Source organism: Cnephaeus nilssonii, assembly GCF_951640355.1.
Source record: "Cnephaeus nilssonii genome assembly, chromosome: 12".
NCBI classification, from domain to species: Eukaryota; Metazoa; Chordata; class Mammalia; order Chiroptera; family Vespertilionidae; genus Cnephaeus; species Cnephaeus nilssonii.
This window is the reverse complement of record NC_137083.1, coordinates 28,794,521-28,814,462: the sequence shown is the minus strand read 5'-3', so window position 1 is coordinate 28,814,462 and position 19,942 is coordinate 28,794,521. Positions and strand designations below refer to the sequence as shown.

The 19,942-nt window shown below is 38.4% G+C and overlaps 1 protein-coding gene across 1 annotated transcript in view; it reads left to right on the top strand.

Annotated features, from left to right (window-relative positions):
• The window catches only part of CDK14 (cyclin dependent kinase 14), a 516,006-nt gene that overhangs the window by 160,436 nt on the left and 335,628 nt on the right, over window positions 1-19,942 (top strand). The window contains exon 5 of the mRNA XM_079785896.1: window positions 8,839-8,918. Coding sequence (XP_079642022.1) covers window positions 8,839-8,918 — 80 coding nt within the window. The remainder of the gene's footprint in view (window positions 1-8,838; window positions 8,919-19,942) is intronic.

Here is a 19,942-nt window from a genome sequence, read left to right as displayed (position 1 = left end):
TCTTAGTTTTCAGTGCCGATGAGTGCTTGCATATTTAGGGATATAAACTGCTGTATGTTATGGATGAAAACGTCTAGAACTAACACAGTATGTTTCAAATCTCACCATGTGAAATATCAACCTGTGAAAACTCATTGTAGAGTACATTTTATTTCCTTTTTTTATGGAACCCTCCCCTCTCATCAAATACACTTGGCCCTTCTCTAGTACTTCCAGGAGTATATGTACCCAGCTACCTTCCATCTGTGGTGTCCTGGCATCTTTCCCATGCTTTGTGCCTACTCTTGGTGTTAACATTCTTTGTCTTGGATAACTTTGCCTTACTTTTAAAAATAATCTTACATCTGTTATTCATGCATTTTAGTTGTTCAATCATTTCTTATTTCCTCTTTGGCAAGTAATTTCCTCAAGGGCTGCGTGCATGTGACTAATTGCTTTACCCAGAATGGGAGGATCTAAGTCTGGGACCTATGAACCAGGAGGTCATGGTTCAATTCCCCATTAGAGCACATGCCTGGGTTTCTGGCTTAATACCCAGTAGGGAGTGTGTAAGAAGCAGCTGATCAATGATTCTCTCTCATCATTGATGTTTCTATCTCTCTTGTCGTCTCCCTACCTCCTTCTGAAATCAATAAAAACATATTAAAAACTACCACCACCACCACCTCCCTCCCTGCTCCCACTGATGATTTTGGTTAGCAAAATGGTGTTATTCAATTTCTATCATTTCTTTATTGTTACACACAATCTATATATATCTATATATATAAAAGCATAATATGCAAATCGACCTGACAGTGGAACAACCGGTTGGCTATGACGCGCACTGACCACCAGGGGGCAGACACTCAGTGCAGGAGTTGCCCCTAGCCCACAGGCCAACCTCTCTATTCGGCAGGATCTGATTTCCCGATGGGGAACTGGGAACCGGGAACTGGGGTGGCTGTCGGCAGCTGAGAAAGATCAGCCCTGATTGCAGGCCAGGCCTAGGGACCCTACCCATGCGTGAATTTTGTGCATTGGGCTTCTAGTGCATCTATAAAGAGAAACTTTCACATATCAACAACCTGGTTATACTGGGATATAGTGTATATGAAAATATATGAAAGAAAGGTAAATGCTTGATATATTCTCTATATTTAACAGTTTTTAAACTAATGAGATGATTCTATAGCACCCTCTAAATATAACTGGTGAGTTTTCTTAAGTCTCATTATAAACTTCTGGACTTAAACATTTTTTTTTTTAGTCATAATATTTCTTCTTTTTCTTTTTCTTTTTTTATTGATTAAGGTAATGCATATGTGTCCTTATCCCCCATTGTCCTCATGCCCCCCACTCATGCCCTCAACTCCCTGGTGTCTGTGTCCATTGGTTAGGCTTATATGCATGCATACAAGTCCTTTGGTTGATCTTTTTGATACCTTTCTTTCACAGGTATTATTTTTGTGACACTCAAATTGTCCTATCGATGAGTGGGAGCCTCCTGCCTCCCTTTGACACATTTAAGCCTCTTAGTAGTTTGCATTATGTCTGTCTCCCTGGTGAGATGTAAGTGCAGGGACCAACCATGTCTGTGTTGTTCATCCCAATTCCAAACACAGAATCATCATCTCTCGAATATCTGTTGAATGAGGGGCAGAATATTAACAAGTAAGTGAAGGTCTGTTTTGTAGAAGAATATTTAGTTTAGTCTTTGTGGAGTCAGAACTTGAATTGGAGAATGGAAATTAAAGGAAGCAACTTTTGGCTCAATGAAATGAAGGGGGGTGTTCTAGGGGAATTTGAGTTTCATCAGAGTCTTCTGGGGGCTACTTTTTTTCTAGGCAGTGAGAGGATTAAGATAGACAATCAAGCCTGGAAGGATCTTTTTGTCTGCTCAGAAGTCTGAATGATCACTGAGGTTTCTTTACTTGTAAGGTAATGGGATTCTCAAATTCTTTGTTGACAGATTTTATTTTTGGAAAGGTGCAAAGTTGGCTGGTTTAAAATGGTTGAAATGTACATAATTCTGTTTTCTTCCATGAACATTGTATGTCACTCTAATTTTATGTTTCAAAGTGTCATGAGCTTGTAAAACATTGGTAGTGATGAATTATGCTTTAGCAGTCATCATTTCTTTTATATGTAATAATTGCTGTCTGAGCATACCCTTTTCTCGTTGTATTAAATCTTCAGACTTTTTGTACTGTTGGGCACATCATAATAAATAGCCATTACACTATTTTCTTATTAATCTTTGGGTGTTAAATTTAGCAGAAATAGCATTAGTCCCCTTCTACTTCTCTCTATAGTATTTTGGTAACAATTAGAATGAGGTGTACTTACTGACAACTTCCCTTGGAATTCTAATTTATTTTCTGAGAATAAAATATAATAGCTCTTTTAGGATATTTCAGAATAGCAAAGGTTAAATAGCACAGAAATGATTTTCATTTACATGTGAATAAAAATTGAATTTTATGGGGATAGCAAGGCTATGAATACTTAAGTTTTTCATTTTTGAAGTATGTATGTAATACAGGATGATTAGCATTTTAACTTGTGTCTTAAGAAGGAATTAATTAAAGAACTGCTAATAGTAAAACCTTTACAATATTATAATGACTTTGCCAAAAAATTATAAATTTGGCCCAAAGTATTGTCCTTGATATACCCCATCTTGTCATTATCACTCCCCTAGTAATAGCTACTTTTTCTTCTATTGCTTCTAAACTAATGCAGTAAGGAAACAAAAGCATTGTATCTGCCTGAACTCAGTATTATTTTCCTTAGCAGTTTCTCTTGAGACAGAATCATAATGGAAGAGTGAGGGAGAATATATTAAATTTCCCAGAGTATATTAAATTTCTTTTAGGTATATTGACTTAATTTCCTTTATATCCTCCAGACGTAATTTCTTCTCAGTGTTAGCACACGGACACTGTTTTCAGAGATGACCGGGATAATATTTGTAATTTTGTTTTATTATACGGTTATCCTATTAATTTCAGGTAACTAATGAAATAGAAAATCTTCAGGCTTTCCTTTGAGAATTGCTCGCCTGTAGTGACATGCTCTTTGTGCATCATCTTTTGAACCTGGGAAATTTACCCTGAGCTACCTAAGAGTTTTCCTTTGCAGGTGTCACGAAATGTGAATGAACAAATGAAGAAATGCATGCAAAAATGAATAGGCTGTTGGTCGTCAAAGCATCCCTCTCACAAGAGAATTGTATTATTTACAAACGTAGGGTGCACAGGACTGTGGGTAGAGTTCTGAAGTTGGCAGAGATGTACATTTGTGATTAGAACCATTCTGAGAGCTGGATCCACCTGGCTCTGCTGGGACACCCAGTGTCCCCTCTCTGCGTGGATAGCTCCGTGCGTGTGCGGGCATTCCCCAGGCTCTGCCCCTTGCTGCACTTGACAGCTCCTCCAGTTTGACAGGCAGACTCCAGCAGTGAGTCATTCATCCTGAAGTGAGCGTCACAGTGAGACCAAGCTGGGAATGGCAGCTGTTGGAAGAATTAGAGAATCAAGAAAATCTCTGAAATTAAAATGGCTTCCTATAGAGCTTAGAACAATTAGACACAAACCTGTCAGTTTTCTGTAATAGCATGTTCTGCGGTGATAGCAACACAATTTAAAGCATTTATTTTTAGCCACGTTATTTACCTGATTTGTCTCGATTGCCAATCAAGCCTTGATTGCCTTCTGTTCATTAGCTTTTGATTTAATTAATAAGACTTGTTAAAGAGGAATCTTCCATGTTTTCCTGTAAACAGCTCTAATTTATTGGTTCAATTTGAATTTTGTAATTATTCTGAAGAACTTAAGTCAGTGTGTGAAGCCTATGTTTTTAATCTTTAATAAAATAGCTTAAACCGACAGGTAATTATTAGGTACAATGTTTAGTTTATTTTTCATACAGCCTTCTTCTTTTTAAAAACTGGTATTTTGTTAAAGTAGTAACTTGGAATTTCAGCCCATACTAAAGTTTAAAGAAATATATGCACCAAAGATTGAACATTAGAAAATTTGTAATTTTTCCCCAAAAGTACCTTTTCCAAAAGTGGAGCCAGTGACTTAACAATGTTATTAGATTTTAGAACTGAGTGATTCAGTAGTTGGTGAGAGTCTAGACAGATAGAGAAAAACTAATTAAGAAAAGAGCAAGTCATAGTGACTCTTAGGTTAAAGAGCATTTTGATAATCAATATGATTCTTAGTGGGAAACCAATCAAGCAGTTGGAGAAGAGGAAGATACAGTGATCTGGGCTCGTCTTATTAAAGGATAGTGAGAGTTTTGAAACATGTCTGTTGGGTACAAAAAAGTTAATTAACAAAGCATTCTATAAATTATAAAACTTTAAGGAAATGAAAAATTTCCATATCTGCATGCATCAAAAACAAAGAGACTGCATCTTTAATTTGAAAAAAGAAAACATGAAAGATGTGAAAACTTTATAAAAATGTGAGATTTCTGAAAATTTTTAAAGCAATAATTTTTTTCTGTTTGGATAAATCTGACCTGTAACATTGCATAAGTTTATGGTGTACAGCCTGTTGCTTTGATACATTTATCTATTCCAATATGATTGCTGATGTAGTGATATTTATCACATTATACATTATATAATTACAGTACAATGTTATTGTCTATATTCATTATACTGGGCAATAGATTTCTATGGCTTGTTTGTTACTTATTACAAGTTTGCACTCTTAAAAACCATCACTCTTATCTATCACCCTCCCCCCCAATCCCTTGTTAACCACCATTTACTCTTTTATTATGGGTGTAACTTTTTTAGATTTCACATATAAGTGATATTCTACAGTACTTGTGTTTTTCTGTCCGACTTATCTCACTTAGAATAACATGTTCAAGGTCCATCCATGTTTTTGCAAATGGAGGATATCTTTCTTCCTCATGCCCAAATAGTATTCTATTGTGTATATACCACTTCTTTTTTATCCATTCATTCGTTGATGTGCATTTGGGTTGTTTCTATGTCTTGGCTATTGTGAATGATGCTATGATAAACATGAAAGTGCATGTATCTCGTCGAAATCTTTTCATTTCCTTTGGGTACATATCCAGAAGTGGAAATTACTGGATCGTATGGTATATCTATTTTTAATATTTTGAGGAACCTCCATATTGTTTTCCATAGTGGTTGGACAATATACATTCCCTCTATAATGTATAAAGGTTCCTTTTTCACCACATTCTCTCTGGCACCCATTGTCTCTGGTCTTCTTGATGATAGGCATTCTAACATGTATGAAGTGATATCTTATGTCATTTTGATTCGTATTTTCCTGATAATTAGTGATGTTGAGCAATGATTTTTACCCTTTATTCTTGAGTTAATTTGCAGGTATAAGGAAGGAAATATCAGTATATTAACATTATTAGTATTTATTCAATAAAATATTTTGAGAGTCTATTCTATTCCAGGAAGTTTTAGGCACTGGGCACATGACAGTGAACAAAACAGAAAAAGTTCCTTCTCTCCTGGAGCTAATAATCTAGTACAAATCTTAATTTCATATGGTGTAACACAACATTTCACTGTCTCTAACTATGGTGTTGATCATAACTATAATGAATTAATACTTGGAGGTTTAATTCATGGAGAATTATGCTTCCGAATCAGAATCCCATTAACCTGGATCTTCTTCTTCTTCTTCTTTTTAATCCTCACCCAAGGGTATGCTTATTGATTTTAGAGAGAGGATAAGGGAGGGAGTGGAGGGAGAGGGAGAGGAAGAGAGAGACAGACAGATATCGATATTGACTGACTGACTGCCTTCTGTACGTGCCTGACTGGGGATGGAACCCACAAGCTCGGTATGTGCCCTTGACCAGGAATCAAACACAAAAACTTTCAGTATACAGAACCATGCTCCAACCAACCCAGCCACAGCAGTCAGGGCTGCATCTTGTTCTTTTATGCAGTTATCATAGGAAATATGTTCAAAAAATTTTTTTTCACTACAGAAATAATGCACATTAGTCTATGAGATTAAAGGTGCTCCATTTTTAGCTGTATTTAAAATGAATTTTGGCTCAGTTGAAGGTTTAATCTCTTTTCAGTGAATTACAAGACAATCATAGCTTCATGGTCTGAGAGTGTGGTTAATTATATAACCTTCAAAAACATGAATTCCCTGTATCCCAGAATTCGTTCATGATACATATAAGTTAACAATCTCAAGGGATATGGGGAAGCTTTGTGGGAAGAAGGTTGTGTGTGTGTTTTATGGGTGAGGGGAAAATATCAGCAAATGAGGGGAAAATTCCAAGCAGTTCCTGGAATCAGTTACTGCCTCCTCGGGGAGCTAGTGATGAGCTCAACTGGGCTGAGAAAAATCTGTGCAGCTGTCAGCACTGACTGCATCCCACCCTGAGGCCCCACCAAAGGTCTCCCTTAGTCCTAAAGGACAAAGTGAAGAGCACAAGGTGCAGTCTCCAGTTGAACCGCATGGGCATATTAACGTTCTGCCTGCACCTGGGTACCTGGAGCACAATTAGGGTGAGAACGCTTAAGTAATGTACTCAGAGAGGAGATGTGCAGGGCAGAAAAGCAGCAGGTCTGACCTTATAGCTGAAACACAAGGAGAAATAAACACCGTGTAGATGGCATATCATGGGACCTTATAAGATCTCCTTATTTGATTACTGTAACCCATAATGTATTCTCGCAGTGAGTTTCATGAGGAATGCCAATAGAATAGTTTGGCTGTGATAAATGCCTTGGCCTTTTGAGTTTCATGTCTGTGGCAGCTTTTTGAGCAAAAACATATCTAATGGATTCAGTTCTTTAAAAAGAGACATTTAAATTCTTTATTTCAGACTTAATTCTCCTTCTCTAGTTCCATAACCTTGAAAGATTTTTAGTTGCAATTTAAATTGCAATGAAAAACCATTTTTCATCTATCAGATTGGCAAATTTAAGGGTTGATAACTTAGGCTAGGGGGAGGGGGAGGGAAACAGAAGCTCTCATCATTTGCTGTAGGAAATGCAAATTGGTATAGACTCCATGCAGGGTAATTTCCCAACATTCATAAGCATTAGAATTTAGAAAGGCACATACATTTTGATCTTGCAATTTTATTTTTAGGAATTTACCTTACAGACCTATTTTTACATAGATGAAATTACATGTCCAGGAATATTTATTGCATCATTGTTTTAGTAGCAAAAAGTTGGGAACGTGCCAAATGCCCATCAGTAGGGATTGAATTAAGTATATATCAGTCATGCAAAGGGACACCCTGTGATCTTTAAAAAGCAAGATATAGTTTTCCATGAATTTGTTAACTGATAAAAACTGTACCGTATGCATACTACCATTTGTATATGTATATGTATGTGTGTGATTTAATGTGTGTATGTGTGTGTGTGTGTGTGTGTGTGTGTGTGTGTGTTTGGCAGACAAAAGTAGATTTACGGTTGTTAGTACCTGAAACAGAGTTTATATATATTTTTAAATCCTCACCAGAGGATGTTTTTACTGATTTTAGAGTGAGAGAAACATTGATGTATGAAAGAAGCATCAATCAGTTGCCTCTCATATGTGGCCCCGCCAGGGATTGAACCTGCAACCTAGGTATGTGCCCTGACCGGAAATGCAACCAGCAACCTTTTGGTGCATGGGGTGATACTCTAACCAATTGAACCACACTGGCCAGGGCCAGAGTTTATCCTTGTATTGTTATTTACTATTACATTATTTTCCATATGAGCAACTGTAAGCCTACTTTTGCCACCCGTGTGTGTGTGTGTGTGTGTGTGTGTGTGTGTGTGTGTGTGTTCGTGTGTAATGGTAAGCGGTAACCTCAGAGAATGGGAGCTGGGTGGCCGCAAGGGAGGGTGTGGCAGAGAGATTTCCTTTTCATCAAATATTTTCTTGTATCTTACAAAATTTTTAGTGTGTGCATGTTTTACCTATTTTAATTAACAAAATATGCTGCTAGGCCCAGTAAAGGTAGAAAGTAGGACATTTAACTAGAAGACCAATATAGGTAGACATGTCTTTGCTAACAGAATTGACTGGATAAAAGTTATCTGCCTACCCTAGTGCATTCTTACTTTTAATTAGAGCTGATACACATTTAGATGCATCTGGAAGAACCATTTGCTTTGGATTGGTCTTGTGTAACCTTGTAATAGTTAAATATTCATAATTTTTATTTTGATAACACACTTTATTATAAAACACAATCAGACCAGATATAACTTTAGTATTCTCTCTAATAAGAAAAACATTGTGGAAGGGAGAAATGGTTGATGTTGACATGGAGGGAGAAAAGGAGGGAGAGGTGGGGGAGGAAGGGAGGGAGAGAAAGAGGAAGGAAGGAAAAGGAAGGGAAGGAAGAGAAGACAGAAGAGGGAATTTGTCCTTGGGAATTGAGTGACCTCAGTTTAGGACTAAAGATGAAGACTTTTCAGCAAAAGAAACAAAGGAGCTACTGGAGAAACAAAGAAAGCTATTTTGACTACTTGATTTTTATTTAATCTGAGAGTGATGAAGTATGGTGATTTTATTAAGCATTAGTTTCTGGAAGGAAGGAACATGGATTGAATCAGAAAACTTCAGTTAAATTTTGGACTGTGCAAGTGCGGATATTTAAAATGGAGTACTTAAAGTGTGAATATTTATGGTGATGATACAGAATTCCCAGCCTTACTGGAATTAATCATGTTGTGGCGGCATAATTGAGTCACTGACATTTTCAGTGCAGAAATATAAATTGTAAGGAAGAAAATTAGAACCGTAACAGGAGCAGATTTTCATGGACTTGCTTCTCATTTTTTCTTTCGTTTTTTGTGGTTTTTTTTTTCAGGGTAAATGGGAAGTTGGTAGCCCTGAAGGTGATCAGGCTGCAAGAAGAAGAAGGTACACCTTTTACAGCTATCAGGGAAGGTAGGCATTTTCTCTTGTTATCTTTGCTTTTGTGTTTGCATGGTATCTGTAGCTGTTTAAATATTATGCACCTCTGAATATGCTGAGTTTTATGTGGTTATATCTCTTACTGGAATGCGTAAACTGAAATTTAAAGGTAATACCTCTTGCAATCATATCAAGTCATGTTAACTAAAATGAGACCATCCTGCTGCATACTCAGGTGTGGGAGTCAAACAAACTGCTGTGTATTGAAGATGAGATGGTCACTAACTGACTGAGGAATTTTATATCTCTGACTGGGTTTGCAGAGCTCCTAAGGTACATATTAACCTAGCATTGCTCTGTAGTCATGACTTTTAAGGAAAGTCTTTAAAAATGAGGGATCAGCCCTGGCCGGGTGGCTCCATTGGTTGGAGCATCTCCTATGTACCAAAAGGTTGTGGGTTTGAGCCCCAGTCAGGGCTGTGTACAGGAGGCAACTGATCGATGTTTCTGTATCTCCTCTTTCTCTCTCTTTCTCTGTCTCTCCCTCTGTCTCTCCCTCTGTCTCTCTGTCTCTGTCTCTGTCTCTGTCTCTCTCTCTCTCTCTCTCTCTCTCTCTCTCTCTCTCTCTCCCCCGCCCCCCTCTCCCTATCTCTCTTTTCCTCTCCCCCTCTCTCTCCCTGTCTCTCTCTCTGTGTCTCCCTCTCTCCTTCTCCCTCTGCCTCTCTCTAAACATATCCTCCAGTGAGGACTAAAATAAAGTTTTTTAAAAAGGGTGGATCATACTATCTTATTACTAATTTGTATTCTTTCTTGATTTCTTTGTTCTATCTCTTACTACAATTTCTATTGCTTTTTCTTACTGACTTATAGATACCCTTTATATATGAACATCATTTATGTTGTATTTTCTTCTATTCTGATACTTTCCTAAAAATTCCTTTTACAGTGTAGTTACTTGTTACATATAAGTTTAAATTTTTATTAAATACTGTTGCTCTTTTGCTTTATTACTTCCTGCATAGTATTTCTACACCACAATTATAAAATATCTTTTATTAGGGGGAACTTTTAAATTTAGTTTCAGTATTAATAGCTTTACCTTGACAACATTTTTGAAAGTACAAATCATCTTTACATAAAACTTCAGCTTATTTTTGTATTGAAGGAAGCACAGCTACTTTTCAGCTGATCTACAATGAGGTATAAATATCATTTCATTTATGTATAGATATATATTTGAAATCTTTTGTTAAATATTTGAAATTATGTGTGCACACAGACCCTATTATCTATGGATTTCATTTCATTGTAGTGGTTGTTATATAAAGAGGGTCTTGGGTCTGATGAGATTGAAAACCACTGGCTGACATGGAGCAGTTTGTTCCAATTGAGCTCTGGAGAGGCAAGGTTAAGAGTGCTATTGAATTTGCTTATGGTAGACCCTGAAAGTTAGGTAGTAGGACAGTGACAAAGAGATGCCGGGCCAAGAGAGAAGCAGGAGGAAAATGAAACTGGGAGGCAGCCTACTCCCTGGAGTTTAACCAACCTAACCTTGCTGTTGGTGCCTGTTAAGAGACATTACCGGATCCAATTGTGATAGTCGGGCCCATCAATGGGAAGTTCAAGGAAGAAGCAGGTAGGGTCCATGGGAGCTGTGGATGAGCTCTCTGTTTATACTGCCTGGATATGAGGCAAGGCCCTTGGGCACATGGTAAGTCTTGAGATAAACTTAGAAACTGTCCCTAGGATTCAGTTCTGTTGTAGAATGCAGAGCTGGCTCTGTAGCTGCGACCTTGTTTTGTGGGTTGGAGAGCCTCTGAAGACTTTTGAGCTGAATGTATGAGAAAGATAAATCTGACATTAGTATATGATATAGTTTAGGTCAGAAGGAACCAGAAGGCTGATAAATCAGTCATTCAAAGTATTGCAGATTTGAAATTATGAGGACCCAGGTTTACTGGAAAGCAGTGTCAAAAAATGATGGGTAGAGAAAGAATTGTCAGAGCTGGGTAAATTATTGGTTATAGATGGTTTGAGAGGAAAATATCAATGGTTTTGAGTTTGAGTAAAAAATACGATGCCAGAGGGAGAAATAGTTTGTGACTGCCTGGAGAACTGCTTTTAACACTTTATAGTGTGAAGCGGATGTTATCCTATTTCATCTTCACATTAGCCCTTGCAGGTTCTTTTTGGTATAGAATTTATATTGTTTATAGAATCTATATTATAAATATAGAATGGAGGCTCAGAGAGGTTATATGACTGGTCCTGGGAGTTGCATCTTGTACCTAGCTGTTCTTAGATCAAAACAGTGTCATGCTAACTTCGAGGGGCAATTGATTTGGGTCTTAGGCATTTTGAGTTCATGAGATATCTACACTGAGTGGCCAGATTATTATGATCTCTGAACGCATAATCATCTGGCCACTCAGTGTATGTATGTGTGTATATATCCTCTCTAATAAAATGGTAATATGCAAATTAACCATCACTCCACTACATGAACCACGCCCACCAGCCAATCAGGGCGAGTATGCAAATTAACCCCAATCCAAGATGGCTACAGCCACAGAGAGAAAGGTTTCCCAGGTAACAGAGGAAGCCAAGCTTTCCATAGCCGTTGCAGGCCTAAGCCTCCACTCAAGCTACAAAGTTTCAATTATAGAAGGTAAACAAATTCAAACAAATGGCGGCAGAATGGAGCTTGAGAGAGCAGGCCAGGGTTGCCGGCGGCAACAGGGGAAGCAAAGCTTTCTGCACACCCTGGCTGGGCCCACCCGCTTAAGGCTACAAAGTTTCAATTGTAGAAGGTGAATTAACTGCCACAGAAATGGCTGCCGGAGCCCCAGGCTTGGCTCCACTCCAGGCTACAAAGTTTCAATTGTAGAAGGAAAATAAATTCTAGATACCAGGGCCTCTGCTTGGGTTGCCAGGGGGCGTGGCCGGCCTGCAAACCACCACAGGCCCCTCGCTCAGGCCACCCCACACCCCAAGGGAACCCCCACCCTTATCTGTGACACCCTTCAGGGCAAACCAGCTGGCCCCCACCCGTGAACCAGGCCTCTATCCTATCTAATAAAAGAGTAATATACAGATTGATCATCACTGCAACACACAATATAGCTGCCCCCATGTGGTCAAAGATCCTGCCTCCATGTGGACACAAGATGGCCACCACAAGATGGCCTGCAAGGGAGGGCAGTTGTGAGGGACCAAGCCTGCAAGGGAGGGCAGTTGAGAGGGACCAGGCTTGCAAGGGAGGGCAGTTGGAGGTGATCAACCCTGCAGAAGAGGGCAGTTAGGGGTGACCAGTCTGGCAGAGGAGGGAAGTTGGGGGCAAACAGGCTGGCAGGGGAGCAGTTAAGCATCAACCAGGCTGGCAGCAGAGTGGTTAGGAGGTGATCAGGCTGGCAGGCAGAAGTGGTTAGGGACAATCAGGAAGGCAGGCAGGCAAGCAGTTGGGAGCCAGCAGTCCTGGATTGTGAGAGGGATGTCCGACTGCCCGTTTAGGCCCGATCCCACCAGGATCGGGCCTAAACGGTTAGTCTGACATCCCTCCAGGAGTCCCAGATTGGAGAGGGTACAGGCTGGGCTGAGGGACAACCCCCTGCCATGCACGAATTTCGTGCACCGGGCTTCTAGTATGTGTATGTATGTATGTATATATATGTATATATATATATATATATATATATATATATATATATATATATATATATACACACACTAGAGGCCCGGTGCACGGAATTCGTGCATGGGTGGGGTCCGGCCAGCCTGGCCAGGGGGAGGGGACATGGGCGGTTGGCCCGCCTGCCTGCTGGTTGAACTCCTCCTGGTTGAGGTGACAAGTTGCATATTAGCCATTTATTGTATAGGATATACACTGAGTGGCCAGATTATTATGTGTTCCGAGATCATAATAATCTGGACACTCAGTGTATATGACAGTGTCTTGTTGGTGATATGGGAGTGTAGCTCACAAAAGTTCAGCCTAAATAGTATCTATTTATCATGGTGCTTAATAAGTTGAACAGGTGTATTTTTGTGGGAGAGAACTTTGAGTGAAATCAGGGAGTTAACTTGCAGGGCAGTGTAGTGAGGTAGAAAGCCATGGTTATTGGGAAGCTGGGTGTTGATCTTGATTTTGTTTTTCATCACCATACCATATAAGGCAAGTCACCTGTGTTAGTTTGCTAGGACGGTAACCAAGTACCACGGATGGAGTGGCTAAAACAACAGAATTTTATCATCTCACAGATCTGGAGTCTACAAGTTCAAGGTCAGGATGTTAGGACCCTCTTTCTAGGGGCCAGGAGGGAAGATCTGTTTCAAGCCTCTCTCCTTGGCTTATACTAGTAGATGGCTGTCTTCTCCTGTGTTCTCACATCATCTCCCCTCTCTACCTGCCTGTGTCCAAATTTCCTTTTCTTATAAGGACACCAGTCAGAATGGATTAGGGACAACTCTAATGCCCTCTCTTTAACTTAATTACCTCTAAAAATTTTGTCTTCAAATTCAGTCACGTTCTGAGGTGCTGGGATTAGTACAACATATGAACGTTAGGGGACACAATTCAGTTCATAACACCACCTAATTGTTTTGGACCCCAGTAACCCTATTTATAGAACAGGAGTTGGTTTGTGTCATCTTTTAGAAACTGTCTACCTCTGCATTGTGGATTTTATTTCCCAAGGAGTCTTTAAACTCAAAGTTTGACAGCTCTGGAGATCAGAGAATGAAACAAGAATTGTTGAAGCCTGGAAGAACTGATCACAAAATGACATTGCATTTTCTTTTGAATAAAATACTTTGAGGTTTTCCTAATAACAACTGACTTCTGAATGATTTTTATGGATATAAGTGACCCTATACTATGGAGAAGAATTAAATTCTGGGTCAGTTTTGTTTATTTGTTTCTCTTTTGTCTTCTCATTCCTGCCTTTCATAGTCAGTTTTTCTGCTGTTTATGTGTGGAAACAAAAGCTATCACCAATGCTCATAATCCTTTGCTATTACTCCTTCTAGAAATCTGCACATTAACTCCTCTGTGTGGCTAGTGGTAGAGCTTGAAATATTTAGGACGAAGGTGGGAGATGCTTGCGACGTGTTCATTTTTACACTGATGAGGGAGTAGCATGGCCTGTGCAGTTTCCATGCAACACTTGAATGTTAGTTTGCCTCTTTTCTGCTGTTTTGGTCAATTTCCTTATTCACCAAATGTCAACAGCAGGAAGATTTCAAAGTAGGAAAGCACTGTGCACAGTAGCGTAGTTTTCAAGTGGCTGCTTGCCACTTATAAACTTACCTGGGTATTTAAGTTTTAACACATAATCTTCACCTAAAGTGTAAATACTTGTAAGCAAACTTAATCTTACCTAGGTTTATGTCCAAAGGAGGACTTTGAATTTTATCTCATAGAGCTAGAGTGCTTAATGGCTTCATTCAGGTGCAGGTGCATTGAAACTCATTCTTTCTTTGATGGCAGCTTAGAGAATTAAAGAGCAGTGTTGCGGGCAAGCTTTTCTCTCTTGATTTAAAGTCTTTATTTGATATGGTCATGGTTTTTAATGGTACTCATAAAGAATCATGAGATAGGCTTGAAAGGGAGTAGATGGAATTTCTTAGGATATGCCAGTTTTAAAAAACTTAAAAATGTGTATTTTTTAAAAAAAGTTTTATTGATGATTTTAGAGAGAGGAAAGGAGAGGGAGAGAGAGATAGAAACATCAATCAGAAACATCTGTTGTCTGCCTCCTGCACACCCCCTACTGGGGATTCAGCCTGCAACCTGGGCATGTGCCCTGACTGGGAATCGAATCAGTGACCTCTTGGTGCATGGGGTGATGCTCAATCCCCTGAGCCACATTGGCTGGTTAAAAATGTGTATGTTCTTACTCTGTGATATTATATTCTAGATATCCAAACATATTTTTGGGCTAAGATTTCCTCAGACAAGGAATGTAAGTGGGGGAACCAGTTTGCTCCTTATGTGGATTCTTGAATATTTAATGGTTTTCTTAGGTAAGACTTATGCTTGATGAGAAATCTATATATTCTAAAAGAGAACAATTTAAAATTATGGTAGTAACAATATCAATCAACAGTATTTAGTGTGTGCTTACAGACAGGACCTAGTCTCACTTAATTCTCACTAAAGGCTTAAGGTGTGCAGTTTCATTATTTCTAGTTTAAGGTGAAGAAAGTAGGCCACGGAGAGGCTAAGTCATTCAGCCAAGGTCACAGCTAGTATGTGGCAGAGTTAAAAGTTGAATCCGGCCAGTCACACTCCAGAGCCCACACTTAAACATTAAGCTGTGATAGGGGGATTTTTAAGACGAAAATTTGAGTTTATGCTGCATATTTGCTTCATGCAGAGGGTTACATTATTGCCATTAAATTAAGGTAAGCCAAAAAGATAGATGTGGGGGGGAGGAGGAGTGAATGTAGGGAAAAAGCTGGTTTATGAAAGTGCAGGCATATTATTCAATAAATATCGTGGGGGCGGCATCTATGTAGGGCAAGCCAGGGTCAAAAAGAGTAAAGGAAACAGGCTCATCAGTGTAGCTAAGACACAGTCTAGTCATGGAGAAGAAAAAGAACCCTGCAGTGGTAAACTGAAGAGTATGGGACTCATTATTGGAATAGATTCTTTTTAATACCTGTTCCAATAGTCCCATATGTTTTACCCAGCTCTCCTCTCTCTCCCTCTTTCCACCCTTTTCCAGAATCTGAGTGTTTGTTGGTTTATTCCTCAGTTTATTTCATGTGCCCCTCCCCCACTGTTTATTCTATTAGAATTTTGGCGAAATATTTTAGATTTCTAATAGAAACTAAAGTACCCAGGAAGGAAAAGGTAGATAGAAATTCAAGAGGAGATTAAGAAAAACAACATATTTTTATGTGGAAACAATTAAACTGCTAGTAAAATGAATAATTGATCCTTTAATTGTTTCTTAATTGTGTAATTATAATTTAATTATATAATTAAATATTTTAATAGCACAGTAAGTTTGGCATATAAATTATCTATGTTATTGATAGTATTTTTATAAAGTTGGTAATGGTATGAATTAGAAAGTAAGGCTGATTTTAATTGAGCCTTAAAAATGTTGGTTGACTGCTATTTGATTTTTGTCATCACATCTACGGTATCTTACATCATAGCCTCTTTATTTTTGTTGCTTTTTAAACCACATAATTATTTTTCCTGTAGCTGTCTGATATGATTGCTTATGAAGCTTGAATGTTAGGTTTGATATCTGAGTTGTAATTCAATTGGTAATTAACCAGTCTGAGTTTTATATTTTGCATTTCATGTTTGGGGTATTCTCTTACCTTCCCAGGGCTGTCGTATAAATTACCACAAACTTGGGGGCTTAAAAGAACAGAAATTTATTCTCTCACAGATCTGGAGGCTGGAAGTTCCAAATCAAAGTATCAGCAGGACATGCTCCCTCTGAAGGAACAACCTAGGGGAGAATCCTCTCTGGTCTTTTCCTGGCTTCTGGTGGCTCCCAGCAGTCCTTTATGTTCCTTGGCTTATTTTTGCATCATTCCAATCTCTCTCTCTGTCATCACATGGCCTTCTTCCTTGTGTTTTTTTTTCTTCTTTTTTTCTGTTCTTATAGGAACCGTAGTTGCTGGACTTAATGGCCTACCTTATTACTGTACATCTTCAACTTAGCTAATTACATCTGCAAAGACACTATTTGCAAATAAGGTTACAGTCTGAGCTGCTGAGTGGACATGGGTCTTGGGGAGACATCAATTCCACCCACTACCGATGTGTTTAGTCCTCTGTTTCACAGAGAGATTTGTAGGTAATAGTGGACACTGGGAAATGCACTGCACTTTGGAAAGCTCAGGAGAAAAGTGGACTGAATAATGGCTTTGATCAAACTCTTCAGTGCTTTCTTTTTTACTAAGGGTACATATATTAGACAAATGGATGCATTAACTTTCTTCAGGCTGATTTGTTCTTGGTTCTTTCTACATAGGCTCTTTTGTTGTTTAGAATTTTTGTTTTTTAAAAAAGTATTACTTCCCTGGGTGATTGAAGGCCTCATGAGCTATAGCTTGTGTGGAGAAAGATTATGTCAGGCAGGGTAGTGAGGATGACTGAGGCCTTGGTAGTTAGGTTGGAAGGAGAGAGAACTGGTAAAATAGAGATCCCCAAAGCTGCGAAGTAGATAGGAAATGACAACAGTCTACTTTCACAGTTCTGTGTCTTGATTGTTAGGACTTCAAGCACATTTGTTCCAAGACAAAAATATAACTTTTGGTTGGGATCCTATGCTGTTCTCAAGAGTCTGTTTTAAAAATCCAGTTACACAGTCAAACAATTACTTAGCTCTTAAGATCAAATAGAACCTAAATATTTGTTGTAATATCTTTTCCTTGACAAGATGATTTTTGAATTTTTAATGTCTGGACACCTTCCTGGTGAGAGAGGAAGTCTGCCAGAGAGTCAGCTCTTGCATTCCCTCCTTTTCCCCTGACCTGGACTCCCTCTTTCAGGCTCCAGGAAGCCAAATTGAGAAGGTGGGCACAGATGGGAAGGCAGGGGGGTCCTGGAGCATAAGCTCCTTCCACAACAGAACAGACTACCGTGCTGGGGGAGGAGCGGAGGGCAGCCATCTGCTCCTCTGTTTGCCTTTTATCAGTGGCAGTATTGTGGGTTGTTCATCATCTTGTAATAAAGTCTGTTAAACTTTCTGTACCTCAGTTTCCCCATTTGTAAAAGAAGACTATAAATACTAATATACCTCATAGGAATGTTAGGATATGGCAGTCATTAAATGTAAAGATGAGGCCATAAACTAGACACAGTCATGGAATAATGAAGGTTTCTGGGAAATAAAAATGTCATTAAGAAGAATTAAAAATTCAGGAGAAGATTTGGATGGCATCACAAGGAAAACTCCCAAAAGAAGAAGAGTTATTGTCTCACCTTTTTGAGGATAAGTGATTCAGTTCCTTTTCATTTGCTTCTGTATTCTTTTTGTTTCATTTTTTTCTGCTTGTCTGTTTTGTTCTCTTATTGAAAGCATCCTTCAGCTGTCTGAGATCTTGATTGACAGCTCATTTAAGAGTGAGACACTAATATGATGATTGGAAACTCTTGGTTCCTGGGTAGGGGATGTTCTTGTTTGGTGGGCTTCATTGTAGGGTGATGAGGATGAGTTAGCCAGTTTTTTTTCTCTTCAAAGCCCCTCAAATGTCAGTATGTGGGGATCTTTTCTTGGGAAGAGTCTTAAATTTCTACAGAAGGAATTATTTAATCTCCTGTCTAGAGGATTTAAATTTGCTGCCCACATCATGGTAAGAGATGCAGGTAGTGGGGGATTCTCACCATTCAACATGCAGAGTTTTATTGAATCTTCTTACTTTCAGTTCAGGCCATGTGGCTAGTATACAGGGACTAAGAGGTATTGAGGTGCTTAAGGCAAAAAATGATGAAGGTCTATAAAAGGTCTTGGCAGTAGGGAGAGGTGGATGAATGTGTTTGGGAGGGACTTGGAGGGACACCTGGTAGAGCTTGGTGTTTCCTGGGCATGGAACTTGATGGAGATGGAGGTATGCAGAAGGACTTCCAGGGTTCTGGCTGGAGTAATTAGTTAGATAGTGGAGCCGATACTAGGAAAAGGACTACAGGGTGGAGGTAGGTGTAGGAAGGTAAAGATAGTGAGTGCAGTGTTAACATGTTAAGTTTGAAGTCTGATATTCATGTGGCAGTTGTTTATATGGTGGTGCAATTTGTATAATAAGTCAATTGTGCCTATACTGGGGACCTTACTTGACACTTTCAAGTTCATGATCTCATTTAATCTTTCAACATCATGAGGAAGGTTGATGCTATTATCTTCACTGTAGTAATTAAGAAGCTGGGATCTAAAGAAATTTTTGGCCAAAGTCATACAAATAATGATGTGCAGATATGGAGTCAGCTTGGGTGTTCCGTCCTGTGCCTAGATCAGTGACTCACACATGATAGCCGCTCAACACATAGTTGATATGTGAGTCAATGAATAAGCGAGTCAAAAAACTCCAAGTCATTTTTTTTTTATTCTATTACATTGCATAGAGTAGGAACATATATGAGCAAAGTTGTACATAGATTTTTTTTTAATGCTGCTAAGAAGCAGAAAGTGAAGTTGGGAAAGCATCATACAACAAGTCAAAAATTTTGACTCTTGATAGAAACTGTGCTACTAAGTATGTGATTATGAGTGAGTCACTTAACATATTTTTCTTCAGTTTCCTTATCTATGAATTGAAGGGATTAGACTATCTGATCTTAGCGCTTCATGGTTAAAATAATAATACCAGCATGAGTTTTTACCGAGATAAAGATCTATAATTGTATCATTGGTATTCTTCATACACACATGCTCTAATGCGATGCACATTTACTGTGTTTAAAATATTTCTTTTAAATCCTCTAATAACCCTTTATGTCTGTCACTGCAAAAATAAACATGAATCACTTCTGAGCATTTGACAATTGACAGACAAAAATTTTGTAAATGGAAGGTAAAAAATCTATGAGTCTAGACTTTGATTCTAAGTAAGTTTATGAAATTGACAAAATTGTTATTCTTTGTAAGTTTGAGTAATTTGATGGGTGTCTGCCAATTGATATCAACAAAAAAATTTGCAAGCTGTTAGATATGTGACTTCAAAAACTATGAAAATAATTTTTTTATGTCTAATTTTAAAAGTTAGAGTTTTTAAGATAAAGTAACTTTTTTCTTGTCTGCTTTAAATTTGTAAAAAGTTTACATTACACTTTGTTCTCTTACATTTGGAAATATAAAATTTTTTTTGGAAATATATAAATTGAACTATGATACATTTATATTCAAAACATTTTAAGAAGGATTATGTAACTAGCTCTAATCTGAAGGCATTTATAACTGGCTAAAAATCTTCATGGTCTTTTTTGATATCTTCTGTGCTAAGTTTTTGAATATGTTCTCTCATTTAATTCTGACAGTAATCCTATGGTAAATATAGGTATCAACATCTCGAAATTACAGATGAGGAATTGAGGCCTG